The 15,533-nt window shown below is 42.2% G+C and overlaps 1 protein-coding gene and 1 long non-coding RNA gene across 2 annotated transcripts; both read left to right on the top strand.

Annotated features, from left to right (window-relative positions):
• The first annotated feature begins 124 nt into the window (after positions 1 to 124).
• On the top strand, positions 125 to 6,158 carry LOC120705505 (TOM1-like protein 9). The gene is made up of 10 exons (XM_039989877.1): positions 125 to 509; positions 1,037 to 1,115; positions 1,702 to 1,800; positions 1,918 to 2,031; positions 2,125 to 2,267; positions 3,015 to 3,096; positions 3,882 to 3,967; positions 4,102 to 4,347; positions 4,610 to 5,109; positions 5,232 to 6,158. The coding sequence occupies exons 1-10, from the start codon at positions 409 to 411 to the stop codon at positions 5,915 to 5,917; spliced, it is 2,136 nt and encodes a 711-aa protein (XP_039845811.1). The 5' UTR covers positions 125 to 408; the 3' UTR covers positions 5,918 to 6,158.
• Positions 6,159 to 6,421: 263 nt separating this feature from the next.
• On the top strand, positions 6,422 to 8,878 carry LOC120705504. The gene is made up of 5 exons (XR_005687990.1): positions 6,422 to 6,929; positions 7,123 to 7,260; positions 7,353 to 7,542; positions 7,865 to 8,044; positions 8,324 to 8,878. It is a non-coding gene; the product is annotated as an uncharacterized LOC120705504 (long non-coding RNA).
• The last annotated feature ends 6,655 nt before the right edge of the window (positions 8,879 to 15,533 follow it).

Raw genomic sequence — 15,533 nt, 5'->3', positions numbered from 1 at the left:
GTGGCCAAAAACTGAGCTGGACGACACCCACATACATTGATCCACCACACCCTGCGTCTGCGTGCGTTTGTTAGGTTGGCCAGGCCAGCCTTAAAAGCGAGCAACCGCTCGCATAACACCTCCTCCTCTTCTTCCTTTCTTCCTTCTCCGGCACTCGCGTAGAAGCACAAGGGAGAAAAGAAAAAACGAAAAAAACAGAGAGAGAGGAAGGGAAAAAAAACAGGAGGGTAAAAAAGGGGGCGGGCCGCCCCGCCCCGCCCACCACCCACGAAAGGAACGCGCCCAATCTGGTCCTGCTGCTGCTGCGGTGGTGGAGGTGGTTCCCGGCGGCCTCCAGGGCAGGGCAGCCGCTACCCCCGCGCCGGCCCCGACCCGCCGCTGCCACCCGCCGACGCCACCGTCGGAGCCATGGCGGGCTCCATGGTGGACCGGGCCACCAGCGACATGCTCATCGGCCCGGACTGGGCCAAGAACATGGAGATCTGCGACATCTGCAACCGCGACCCCGGGTACTCCCTCGCTCTCTTGTCTTCCCCCGCCCAGATTCCGCCCCTTGCGCCCCAGGGTTCGGTGTTGCCCTGCCAGATTCGGTGCCTCAGCTTCCCGGTTTCGTCGTCAAATGTGATTTTATGTCGGGCTTGATCCCGGAAATGGCGGCAGCCTAATTTGAGCCCTTCAGTTATTAGGATGTAATTATTGGGCCGGCTGCCTGCCAGGATCATGGGTTGCGAGCGCTGAATCTGGTTTAATTCTACGATCAATTACCATTCTGATTCCACCCGCCAACCCCAAGGACGGTTAGAGGAGTTTCTCCTGTGTCGGCGTTGAATTGATGATAATTGGAGGATTGCCTGTCACTGCTCCGTGATGCTTCATTGCTTGATTCGGTCAAGTGACAAGATACAATTATACTTTTTTTCTAATGAAGAGAAATTGACTCGTTGTTATCACTTTGTCAATTGGTGATGCATTGGCAGCAAAATGAACCACAATGTCAGTTTGTTATTGATGCTTCATATCTTTTTTTTTATAACAGGCAATCAAAAGATGTTGTCAAGGCGCTAAAAAAACGAATTGGGCACAAAAATCCGAAAGTCCAACTCCTTGCACTGACCGTAAGTCTATCTTCACCTTGTCATCTACTCCAAACTACAAAGTGCAGGGGCTATTGGTAACTGTTATTTCAAAATATTTTGTTCTTATATGCTGCTTCCATAAAGTCAAAACCCTGGTTCTCTGCTGTCTTATACATTTGCATTTTTCTTCTGTGTTCAGTTATGTTGCACTTTACATTTCCAGACTTTTTCCTGTGTTTCATGGCTACCCAGTTACTCTCATGTAATCATCATACTCATGCATCCTGCAACACCATTAGCATAATTAAGCATAGTGAAGATTTTTTTTTTTTTGCGATCAAGCATAGTGAAGATCTTGCTGAACATGGTTGCACTATTTATTCTAGCCTTTGAACCCTGTTAATTTTATTCAGTTCTACTTGTACATTTTGATTTCCTTGTTCAATCCCACCAATAAATAATCAACGCCCAATTCATTTTATTGGTTCGAGTTCAAGAACTCTTTATTTATTAATGGTTTTTCGGAGATTCAGGATATGTAGCTGGTGCAGGACTAGCTTTTGTAGTATGAGTATGTGTTGCAAAATATCATCATTATCTTTTTGATAATATTTCTCTATTTCAGCTGTTGGAAACTGTTATCAAGAACTGTGGTGATATACTCCACATGCATGTTGCAGAGAGAGATATATTGCATGAGATGGTGAAGATAGTGAAGAAGAAGGTTCAGTCTGCTTCGTGCTTGTAAAACTATAATAATTATTCTAATGATCCACTAAAAACTACAATAATTATTCTAATGATCCACAACTTCTGATGGCATTTTCTTTTCATGTTACAGTCTGATCCTCGTGTCAAAGAGAAGGTATTGGTGCTAATAGATACATGGCAGGAAGCTTTTGGGGGACCACGTGCAAGATATCCGCAATACTATGCGGCGTACCATGAGTTGGTGGTATGTTTTTGAAGCCTGATTCTATGACTCAATTGATCTGTGGTGTATTTGACATTTTGACACGATTATGATCTTATATTTCTGCCTTTGCAGCGAGCTGGAGCTGAATTTCCCAAGAGATCTGAGAAACCAGCGCCTTTGTTTAATGGTCAGTCTCAAGCAGCAAGGAATATGCGTAGTCCTGATCAACAAGAGGAAGCTGAATCTTCTGCTGCCAATGACTTTCCTGCTTTGAGGTATGTTCTTTTACTTTTCATTTTCATTTTTTGCGTTGGTAGATATTTTTCTTTTCATTCTCTTCACTGAAAGAGTTTCGCAATTGATCGTTTCACTATTCTCTCTTAGACTCTTACTATCATAATCTAACCCACAATAACAGCTCCACAATGCATACTAGATTTGGATAAATGTTTCTATAAAATTCTTCTTCTGCCAAATCTTTTTTTACCGAGATTGTGGTTTGATTGAGGTAAAGCTGAATGAAATATAACAAACTGTCTGCTATTATTATTATTTTTTCTATTATCTACTTGTTATTTGGTGACTTATCATTGACTTTTCATGTGCTCATCATATAGAATGATCTGTCATGTAAAAAACTAGAAACTGTTAATAGTGGTAGATCATTAATAGAGAGTACTATTTCAGCATAACCAGATAATCTTCTTGGCATAATCTGCCATAACTAGTCTTTGCCCCTCTAGTAGTGTGCCTAGTGGACATCTTGACTTCTTGAGAATATGCATGTTTGTGTGCATGCCAAACTCGTTATTTGTGTGTGTGACACACAAACACTGTGTAGTGGTGCGCACATAAAGGCCGCTGGGTGGCAATTGTCGCACACATATATACCTGTTGCATACACATATACAACGTGAGCTAAGCAGCAGATTTCCAATGGCACACAAATTTCCATGAGAAAACGCATCCTGTTCTTTCGAATGCATTTGTATTTTATACTGAATGAATTCTTATATTTGCAGCATGTCAGAGATTCAGAATGCTCGCGGTATCATGGATGTGCTAGCAGAGATGCTGAATGCTTTAGACCCAGGAAACAGAGAGGTACCAGAGCACCCTTAGCATGTCTCCTTTTTTATCGACGCATGCCGCACAGAGATTTGACTTCTTTCATGTATAAAGTTACAACCAACGGTGGAGCATGCCATTATAATTTATTGCTTCTCTTCTTAATATAATGATGGCTCAGCTCTCCTGTACTTTCAAGGGAAAAAATATGATTACTTGCTTCTGGATTTGTATATATAAAGGAATTTTCCATCTTGTTTTGTTTTTAGAAAGATGTGCCAACCAGTTTTAGTCTTAAAGATGACCTTGTTGTAACTTATAGGTAACTTGTTGTAACATACCATACTGTGGAACATTTTCATTTTTATTTATTGGATCTCATTTGAAATACTGAAGCATAGAGTGTATAGGTAATGTGGTAAGGGCTGGTACTGAAGCATGCAAAATAACTGTTAGCATGCCTACCTTCAGTTTTATGTCTTGGAGCATGTTGGGCATTCATGTACTTTAGCTAATCAGTTTTACCCATTTAGATCGAACTAAACATAAGTAGGAATATTTTCTTTTAACTTATAACACCACCCTGTCTATGCATGGCATTGACTAGCCATATGGTATAGATGAAAAGTGTCCCTCAACTGGTGGTATGAATGAAAATTCCACATAGAAATAAAACAGTGATCTCTAATTAAAAATGCAATTACATGATTTACTTCCTATATTTATGCCGTACTCAACCAATAAAGCCCCAGCTATATTCCTATCAATCTCCTCTTGATCTGTTAGGCTTATTGATTATATTTTTAACATGCTATACACAGGGACTAAGGCAGGAGGTAATTGTGGAGCTTGTGGATCAATGTCGCACTTACAAGCAGAGAGTGGTGCAGCTAGTTAATACTTCCACGTGAGTGGACTTTTCTCTGAATTTGCAGTATATCTTATGGCAGTGAATGGCATTTCTAAAACCATCAGTGGTTTCTTGGCCCAACCAGACAACAGCTGTGCTTATATTAGAATGCTGCTTGCCACATTCTGCAGGGATGAGGAACTTATGTCGCAGGGGCTTGCACTGAATGATGATTTGCAACGTGTTCTTGCGAAGCATGATGCAATAGCAGCTGGCATTGCAGTCCGAGTGGAGAAAAAACCAAAGTCTCTGCAAGCGCTTGTTGATACTGAGGACTCTGCCAACCAGGACGCTAACAGAGACAAAGAGAAAGAAAAAGGACTCATAGATATTGAGGACCCCACAAGCCAAGATTCAAAAAATGAGCCAAAGCAAAGGTTTGCTACTATCACTTTTGCAAATTCTTAATTATTCATAAATGTTTATAAGTGCTGTTTGATTTTGTGCATACATGCTGAAAGCAAGTTCAAACTAGTGTTGGCTCATTTTTTGATTCAATAACCTTCATAGCTAGGCATTCTATGTTCTGAACTAATCATGCTATTTAGTATAGACAAATTCCATAGTTTTTCCTATTTTATTAGTTTTTCCATGTGACTTCTCTAATTACTACCCTCTCTTTTCATTGTCTTGTAACAGTACAAGTGACCAATCTCCTTTTGAGCAATTAGCGCTTCCAGCACCACCAGTTTCAAATGGCACAGCAACCTCTGCACCCAAATCCGATCTTGGCATTGATCTTCTCAGCTGGGACGATACCCCTACTACAGCAGAAAATCCGCTTGCGCTTGTTCCAGTCACTGATCCTCTCGCTGACTCTACTCCATCAAATCAAAATGCGCTAGCAATCGTCGACGCATTTTCACAAAATAACACTGCCAACAGCAACGCTCATCCAGCTGATCCCTTTGGTCTCAATTCAAGCTCCACTATGCCGGGATCACAGCCATACAATACTCCAGCACAGCATCCGTTACAGCCACAACAGCCTCAGCAGGCAGCACCGCTCTATCCAAACGGGGGTGCTGTGAATGTTGGGACATCTTACGAGCAGGCACCCCAGTTTAATAACATGAGTTCTGGTTGGAATGGTCAAGTTGCCAGTCCTGCACCCCCACCACAGCAAGCCCAGAGCTATGGTATGGCAAGTCATGCAGACCTTTACCCTTTTTTCTGTTTCGTATCTGTTCCTCCCCATTTTGTAATTTGTATTCATCTTTGAAATGTCTGTAAACACGACTATTGCATCCAAATTTTGTAGATGACCAAAGTGGATCCCTTCCACCACCTCCTTGGGAAGCTCAGTCAGCAGCAACCAATGAATTGCCAAATGGCCAATTGGGGGGAGGTATGCAACCTCTCCCGGCTCTGCCAGCAGGCCAGATCGGCAGCATGCAGCAGCCACAGCAACCACAGATGAACCATATGGGAGTCCCACAAACCCAGCCAATATACAACCAACAAGGAGTCTCGTTGCCTCAAGCGATGCAGCCTGGCCAAGCTGCCGGCTTCGGGAACCAGCAATTTGGTTTGTTACCTCCAGCCTCCATGCCAGGCATGCAATTCCCCGGCATGCAACCTTCACAAATGTATGGCGGATCGCAGCCAGCCATGATGTATCCACAACAGATGCCAGGGGCACAGTACGGAGCAATGCCTCAACAGCAACCCATGTATGGTGGCCGGTTGGCGGGGTACATGCAGCATCCCGCGGTGGCTGCTGCACACTACTACAACCAGGGAACGCCGGGAATGTATGGGTACCCTGGTGCGAACAACCTGTCTCAGAGGATGTATGGCCTCTCCGTGCAGGACAACTCGTACATGGGGATGAGCTCGTCCTACCAGACGGCACCCTCCACGGGGCAACCTATGCGGCCGACGAAGCCTGAAGACAAGCTTTTTGGTGACCTACTTAGCATTGCCAAGACGAAGAAAGCTTCATGAGAGAATGAGCGAGAGCGCGGGCGGTCTAATATATTGTCTCCCCTATTTTTGCGATTTTTCTTGTTTGATGATCTTACACTTGTAACATTATTTGAATGTATAATCTTTTGGTTTTCTTTTCACGCTGTGATGTGATAATATTGATTCCATTGGATTCATTATACCATGTGCACGTACTGTTCACGCTCATGAGGAAAAGCTGGTAAATGATGATTCAATAAAGAAGCGTGCATTACGCACTCTTTTTTTGTTGTTGATATGTTGTCTTGAAGGGATTTTTTTCTGATGTGTATTATTTGGGGTAGCACATTGTAAAATCTCTTCTCTTCTCTGTCTCTATCTCTACTCCTAAAAAAAAGAACGAATGGGAGAAAAAGTTTTGGTGCACCTTAGCACCCTTCCCGTGGTGGTTCTGCCAAAACCAAAGCTCAACCATCCGATCGTCTCGTCGTGCGATCCACACCTTCCACCCCTTTACCCACCCTCCCCGCCGCCCCGCGCCGCCGCCGTAACAGCCTCCCATGGCACCAACCACCCGATTCCCTCCATCGCCGCGCCGTCTCGCGACTCCAAATCCCCCCCTCCCGTGGTACCGCCGGCAACCGTGCGGCCCACCAAGGATACTCCATCCCCGATCGCGCGCCGCAACTCCTCGCTACCTCCTGCGCACCAGCCCGACCCATCAGCTCGCCTCCGTAGTTGCCGCCGGCCTGCCTCGCCGCCGCCCCCGCCGCTACTCCAGGGAATGCGCTCCATCAAATCACGCTGTTCTGGGACTCGGCCTCGACGGCCTCCGAGGCAGGGCGCGTGCTGCTTGTCCTCTTCGTTGGCGACGAAGTTGGCGACCTCGGTGTCGCGGCCGCGCTTGCGCCCAGAGGCAGGAACAGCGTCGACAAGCGAGGGGAAGTTGAGGTTGGCCCTAAGCCCATGGATGTCGCGCAAGGCGGCATCGTAGGCGGGCGTGGCATCCTCGACGGAGGATAATGTGCCGAGCCAGACGCGGACATCCTTGGTGCGGCCTGCTGTTTCCTCCATCGCCAATATCCCCATAGTCCATCATCATCCATAGTCTCTTTTGCGCGCATCCTTTCTTCAAACCCACTAGGGATGCATTCATGTTCTCTCTTTCTATTTTTTATTGGATGTGTCTCGCTACATCCAATTAACCTTTGCATATGGTACTAAATATCACAATTTTCAATCAGGAATTATGGGGAGAAATTGTCAGGATATGGAAAGAGATACGATGGTACTGCAGCTGGAGGCAGAAGGCTGACCTGCTTCAAGCACTGTCCTTTGGCGAAAATCCTTTCTGCTCTAGGAGAACACTAATCCTTTCCCGGGTAAGTTTTTCTATCAGCAATCAATTTCTGTGGTTTTGTAGTTGTAGGCATCCAATTTGAAGCTGATGTCAAGGAAATCATGATCTATTCAGTCAGAAAAGCTCGAGTCTGAGAAGCTCGGGGGCATATTAATGGAACAACTTGCGAAAATAGATTCAGTGCTGAGAGATTTGAGACAGAGGAGAGATGAGCGAGCGAGTTCTGGGTAGATGAGAATGATCTTATCCTTAAAGAGACTAAGGGAGTTGAAGTTGCAGGTTGGAGTTATCCCTGTATTTGGAGGTAATTATCACAGCTCAAATAATTGTTCTGTTTTTATTTGGAGTTATGACCCTTGCATAGCAACCAGATGAACTTTGATTCTTCACTGCACACTACTTGTTAGATCTTACTAGCCTGCAGTTCTTAAAAGGGATTTGCTGAATGCTGTAGTAGTGATCAATTATGCCATCATATTTTTCCTATTTGTGATTATTATTTTGCATGAAGATGCAGCCATTAGGAACAAATAAAATCTCATTTAGCCTTGAAAGATCAACATCATGTTGCCCATTCATGTGGCTTTATGGTCTGACAGCTTCCTTTTTTTTCAATTCCATGACAGCTTGGATTTAAGATGTTCTTGGTTGTGACTGCAATTGTAGACAATTGGGATGCTGACGGTACAAGCTGCAGCAAAACTTGGAGGACAATCCTCTCGTTCATTTTGTTGACTCCCCAGATGCTTGACAAGGCCTTGAATGTTGCAATGTGTTCAAAGGAGTAATCGGGAGAACATTGGAAGGTTAGTTCTGTTACTACCATCTCATTTTATGATTTATCCTTTTACTTTTCTTCTGAGTCACACTATAAAATAATGTTCCAATATATTTGTCCTGGGATCTCTACAGTCAACCTCTTAATACTCTAGGTTGTGACTAATATAGTGGAAATATCCTTTTTTATGGGCGACTGGGTTTTGGTATGCTTGTCTTGCCAGTCCAAGAGGTGTATTGCAGTTGTGCAAATATAGGGCAAATTGTCTGACTCTTTGTCGACGGCGCTTTTGATGTTTGTCATGCAGGTTCAGTTTTTGAGACAAATCCACATGCTATGTCTTGGTCTACACTTGCCGGCAACACAATAGTACTAACACTCATCGGTACAATTGACCTAGGACTCAAGTGCACAATATGCTAAGGAAATATCAGCAAGAAGCCAACAATATATTTATGTTTCTTCTCATTTTCTTTTTTTTTATCAAGGATACGGCCATGAGAAGGGCGGGCTTGGTGCAGCAGTAGAGCCTACCGTCTGTAACCGGAAGGTCCCGGGTTCGAGCCCCAGCCTCTGCACATTTGTGTGGGTAAGACTTGGGGCTTAAAAACAACTCTTCCCCAGACCCCGCACAGTGCGGGAAGCCTACGGCACTGGGTACGCCCTTTTTTTAACGATACGGCCATGGATCCTTGAAAATTTATGCCTGCCATAATACTTCTTGAGTTTTGTGTTCAAGCATAATGTTTCTTGAGTTTTGTGTTCAAGTGCAACTCTACCGGTATTTAACTGACCTGATGATTTATGTAATGTTCATTACATTATATCTGTTCTATCATTCATATATTTTCATTTGAATAAATACACGGACTGCGTAGATATTACCATGCTATAGATGGTTGATGAGTTGATCGTACCATCGATTGAATAAATCACCCGTACATGTGTGTTTGCTATCCCGTAGCATGGCACGGGCACGGACCTAGTAGAAAGGTGTAAAAATACACCATCATTTATAAATTTGCATTATTTTATTAATGTGGCTATTTATTCAGTGTTCGGTGTGTATGCTTCTTGTCGATTGTGATGTACTTTGTCTGTGATACATGAGTCCGTATTGTGTTCCTGGTAGAATTAAATTTGCGCCGTGTCAAGGTGAGACGTCTACTCTGTGGTTATTTACACGTACGTTTCTCTTAGGATATGCCTAACAGGGTAGCCGCACATGGCAGTGGCCAGGCGTGGTGGCCTGGTGGGTGCGCGATGGCACGAGCACGGTGAGTCGGTGACAGTGACTGGCCCGGCCCGTTGCAGTACACTGACTACTGAGACTGTCTTGGACTCAGCGATGAGTTTCTTGAGGAACTAAATTAGTTGATGCATATTTCATTTGGTTTGGATAATTTTTAACAAATAATTACTCTAAATTAATACATTCGATGAAATTTATTGACAACTTTAGGTTCATATTAGAACTTTTGATTATAATTTGTACACAAAAAAATAAAATATTATAGTAATTGTGTTGGCCAAAGTCTCCATTCTAACAAAACAAAATTTCACCTTTAATTTGACCTTTGCATACGATACGACCACCTATTTTTGGATTGCATTCGGATACATTTTTTCAGAAGGTGTGAAAAAATTTGTATGGTCGGAAACATTGCCCGCGGAATTGTTTTGACCAAAACCCGCAATCGAAAAATGAACACCTGTGGCTAAAAAATTCACTAGCGTGACTGGAGAAATGTCAGTTGTATGCGAGTTGAACCCTCAAAGTTTATCAAAAAATGACAGGTGGGCCTTAGTCCATCCCATATGTAAGTCGGACCAACCCTCCGTCCATGACTCGATCACGTAGATCCCTATAAATTAAGACACTGACAATTATACGTATATTCGATACTTATACCAATTTTGACCGTTATTATAACGCACAGGTATATTTGCCTAGTATAAATATAAGTACATGGGAACGTATACAAGAAAGAGGATAGGTACTATACCGTCACGACGACGCAGCCAGCTGTACGAATACTTGGCGCTATATATGCTGCACGCTGTGTCACTACCGTACTTGCCAAGCATACACGGTGCGGCGCTCGATCGTATCCGTCGGTCGGCAGCACGTACGTACGGATCTGGGTGGAGACACATGCATCTGCGATGAGATGTGAGTGCAACTAGCGCACAAGGATGTTAGCGTGTAGGGATTCGAACCTTGGGTTGCCTATTTGGATGACTGGCCTAATGACCAGGCCACCTGGGTTTATCTTCCCCTCAGCATACCCTTTGATTATCTTAGTGTGTGTGTGTGTGTGCGTGTGTGTTCTCTTTCATCAAACTTTTCTAAATTTTTAGAATTCATATATGGATCGGAAAATTACATGGACCAAAAGTTTACGATAATTTTTGCCAGAAAAAATGATTTAATTAACATTCTTTTCTAAATTCATTCATATTTTGGGTACAAAAAATTGTTGGTTAAAATTTTACCTTGTACATAGACCATGCCCGTATATATCGTCATCGTACGCATCAAGAGCTGTAGACCGGAATCGCCGAATGGATAGATCGATGCACACGAACGAGCTATTATATATACCCGCATTGAATTATATATATGACGAAAATGAATAATGAAATGCGCGCTTGACACGCCGACCAAAATATGGAAATGTTGTAGCCTTGCTGGTGCCAGCTGGCTAGCATGTCGTCTTCATATAGAAACTAACTTTGGGTACGGTTTAATTTACCCCTGCAAATTAATTAATGCTTTCGCATCGCTCCATAATTCTTGTGTGGTTACTGGTTAGTTCCTCAGGCAGCCAGCGTGTGGCTTGAGTCTCGCGTTCTTCTTAAACCAAAGCGGGGGTGCGGTCTGCAGCACCTTCCCATCTAGTTTTTTTTTATTAGTTCTCACAACTAGAATATTCATGCTTGCTAGTTTTAAACCTCACCGTATTGAAAAAAGGGGTTAAATTTAAGTATGTAGCTAGGTCACATCATCATCCGTTCACGAGAACAACTAGCTACGTACTACAAATAAAAGTTACTTATCTGAATGATGCATCATGAATCAAATTAAATCTTATATATGAAATCCTGGGCAACTAGCTAACAAGTTGTTCATCTCATCTTTTTTATTATGCACAACATATATGATTTATATTAATTTGGCACAACTTAATTGAACCCCAAAATTGACTCCCTCGGCAACGAATAGCTATAGCATGCTGGTTACTAATTACTTACTTCCGCTCCGATCCGCTAAAAATAAAAAGGACGCTTAATTATTTTTTTACGAGATGAGAACATGAATTTAGAATATATTACAGCGAAAAGAAAACGAAAAGGGTGCAGGCTAATACTCGACACAAAGCTTCATCGCTAGCATAATATATCTAGCTACAATGCATTAATTCTTTTGGCTCTATATACATGCTTTTCTTTCCCGGCCTGACATATATGCATGCTAGCTGCTACTATAGGCTAGATTCCCATGTCAAGTACACACACTGATGAAAAGTGAACACACCACACACACACACACACTCTATCTGCATGTATGCCTGCCCATGGACCAAACAAAAACCAATACCCATCACCTGCTCCTGCTGCCTGTCTCAGACCAGAGACGTCATGCGTCTGGCCGGCTGCAGCTAAGCGTTTGCTACTTAATTTGCTACTAGTTAGCTTAATTGCATGCATGACCTGCGGTATATATATAATTAAGCGTGTGCAAACCCATGATACCTTCCTTGACCATATAATTAGTGGTTCTTATCATGACGTCAAATCAAACTCTAAATTATTAGTCCAGCTTGCATGGCGAACCCGTGCCTCTCTCTCTGTCTCTCACTCACTCTCTCTCTCTCTCTCTCTGGCATTTAATTTTTGTCATCCTTTATTTTCTATATACTACTACCTAGCAGTGACCGAGTATTCGTTGCTGAGCAACTGGGAGTAGGAAAAGATGATTAATTACATATGTAATAATCTTACATTTTTCTCTAAACGGTGTTGCGTGGTTCTAGATCATTCTTGGCTCGACGCTAATCTTTGGATCCACGAATAACTAACTCCAGCTAAGATCAAGAACCCTATTCTGGCTGTGTTTAGATGGGGAAAAGGGGATGCGAAAAGTCGCATCGGACACTGTAGCACACTGTAGCACTTTTTGTTTGTTTGTGGTAAATATTGTCCTACCATGACCTAACTAGGCTCAAAAGATTTGTCTCGCAACGTACATCAAAACTATGCAATTAGTTTTTTTTATTTACCTACATTTAGTACTCTATGTATGGGTCATTTGCTATATTTAATGTTTCGATGTGATGGAGATGTGATGGAAAGTTTGGATTTTGGGGTTTTGGGCATCTAAACACACCCTCTATTTTCCCCACTAGTCTTATCGATGGGACGTTGCAGTTATTTGATTCCTAGGTTTTAATTTTTTCCACCAAGGAGTAATGCTTGACGTACCAGACATTGTACCTACAGATGAAAGTTCAACTCAAGTCCATTTAGCTACTTATTGGAAGCAAAAAACTTGGCGATTTCGACTCCACAACTAGTACGGTCGTAACTAACTAGCATGAATTGATGTAGTACAGTCTATATATAGCTACTTATAAGCCGTTATACAGGATCAATATGATGATGACACAATCCGGCAGCATGTATGTGCTTGATAAACATATTGACGTAGTGATGATATATAGACCATGCAGGAAGATGTATATGTGCAACTCCAAAACGATAGTCCACTTGTTCCTTTTTATCTAGGATCTTTAATTTATATATAGCCACATTGTTTTATATAATGAATATAATATTTATATTAGGTTTATGCAAGCTATATATTAAATGCACTAATGCATTGACATCTACAGCATTAATTGCACTATGTTAACACCATATAAATGCGCTTTTAAGACATATTTATGGTGGATTTAATTAAACTAATTTTTATTTTGTAGATGTTGGTACACTTTCACTACAACTTTGGTCGAAATTACAAAATTTTAACTTATTAAGACTAACTAAAACCTCTAACAATTTGGAATGGAGTAGCTAGATAAATACTGGCGTAAAAGCACAAGAGTGATATGGTTACATATTATACATATGCCCGTTCTTACCGAAAAAATAAAAACGTTAGAGATGCGCATCAATAGTAGAAAAGAAAATTATGTATGGTGGAAATGGATCCGGGTAAAACAACAATGTAAAATGTATAGATGTGTCAAACCCAGCAAGTATGACAATTAATACCATTGATTATGGAAATCAGTTTTGGATACTTATTAATGGCTATACGATAGCCCTGAATAGAGAGTAGGCATGTATCAACTAATCCAAAAAAAGGGGTAAAGATGAAAAGTAGAAAGGCATGCAGGTTTTGAAAGAGAAAAGGGCCTTCCGTTCAAAATATACCTTGCTTGGAGTAGTTGTGTCATGGATGGGATCCACAGAAGCCACACCACGCCAGTGGGGAAACCAGGTGTGTGGATGCATGAGATAAGGGGGGGGGGGGGGGGGGGGGGGGAATATATGGGCTGTGTGCGAGCCACTAGAAATTAAACTATCTAGCTAGGTAGGCCATTCTTATAAAGCGGTCTATTAGTCCTTACATATAATACAACCTTTTAGCTATATATGGATTATCTTTTTGTGAGGTAACATTTATTTTATTTCTATCTAATTTGCACATATATAATCCCCCTTTTGGATCTAATAAATCTAGTCATCCAGAGAAACTCATTTCTTTTAACTCAAGGCCTTTCCTTCTCTATCCTCTACAACTCTACCTTCCTTCTTTAAATCTCTTGTCTCTTTAGAGCTCTCTTCCAAATGCCGGCGCCACCCACGTCACCTGATGCGTCGCCTCTCACCGACGCTCCTATAGTCCTATATGTACAGCCTTTTTTTCTTTAGCCGGTTGTCTTTCCATCTCTATATTGTCGTATATATCGACACCGGTCATCACCAACTTATTCATGCTGGCAGGAGATTAATTAGGTGCCCCTACACAAACGTCATCCGGCGTCACGCCAGCTGTATGCCTCCTCAATGATTCGCTAAAGCCACTGTATTTAGACAAATTCACCCCCAAACCTAAACTTTCCATATTTTCCAGATCGATACAAAAATCAAATCATTTTGAACTTTTACTAATCTTTATTCGAAAGACCAAACTTAGATCCAACAACCTATTATTGCGCCAGCTAACCCATCGTCGACAAGATATTAGCCAGCAGGCACCCCACCCAATTTCGCTCAATGACATATAAATTGCGCAAAACAGATTAATTTAGATAAATCCCCATCCACAAACTCATCTACCAAATTAAAACCCAAAATCCATTAACCCTAACTGTTTTTATGGTATTTTGGAAATGATGTGAAATATTTTGAAATTTTGGTGGGCCTGGAAAATGTAACGACTACATATATTTCTCATTGCTAATTTATTCCTTCCTTTTGGCTTCTGCTGACAATTTTTGCAGAGTAATTTCGCTTTCTATTAATTTGATGTGTGTGTTGGTGTGCGTGTGGGGGTGGGGGGGCGTTCGTTGGTGCACTTGTGTTGTGCACCTTGCAAGACCTTAGGAAAAAAAACATAAAGCCATCACAGCACAGCAGCAAACCACCACCACTATTTTGTCCTTTTGCTTGACACAGTCCCGTCTCCTTTGAATGCTCCAAAGCCCCACAGGCCGGGCACGGCACTTTCAATTGCCGGCCCCACCTCCTCTGGTTAGCCATGGTTGCGTCCGGTTAACCCACTGTAGTTAGCGGTTAGGGTTAGGGTTTCCTTTTGGTCTGCGTAGCGTGGCGTAGGGTCGTCATGTGTGGCGTGTGGGCGTGCCTGCGGCTGCTGCGTGGGTGGAGTAAATAAAGAAGAGATAGTGCTATGGGTGTGTATGGATGGAGGATGGATTGGGTGGTGTGGCATCTGATGCGCCTCTCCCCCACCCATTTCTGCTCCCAGATTCTCTGCGCTCTCATCTTCTGTGATATCGCCTGTGCTGTCACATACGATTGCGTGCGTTCATGCATGGTGTGTGCTAGCTAGGAACTTTGACATGACGCGGTCTTAAAAACTTCACTCCACGTATACCTTTTTCTTCTTTTCTGAGGATCTGAAGGAATCGTACAAGTAATTGACACCTTTCATATGGAATAGCATTTTTTTTGTTAGGGAGAGAATTTGTGTTAAAGTGAGTTATTATTTGGTAATAGCTTTGTATTATTTAGCTACTAGATAACATAAGCCAAATATACTGAATACAGAAATAAATAAATGAGTATCAAGCCAAACATATTTTAAAGAGTTACCTATAGTTTCCAAAAAGAATGATGGCCACATCATCAATGCATATGATCACAATGATAATATTCATGTATGCCTTGGATTCAAGCAATTTCAAATTTAGGGTGGAAATAGCTTGGGTTAACATATTATCTAAAACTACAACACAATCTGAATTTAACACAATAATGCACGGTAG

The sequence above is a fragment of the Panicum virgatum genome, chromosome 5K, assembly GCF_016808335.1.
Source record: "Panicum virgatum strain AP13 chromosome 5K, P.virgatum_v5, whole genome shotgun sequence".
Lineage (NCBI taxonomy): Eukaryota > Viridiplantae > Streptophyta > Magnoliopsida > Poales > Poaceae > Panicum > Panicum virgatum.
Note: the sequence above shows the minus strand (reverse complement) of the source record. Positions and strands in the feature narration are given on the sequence as shown.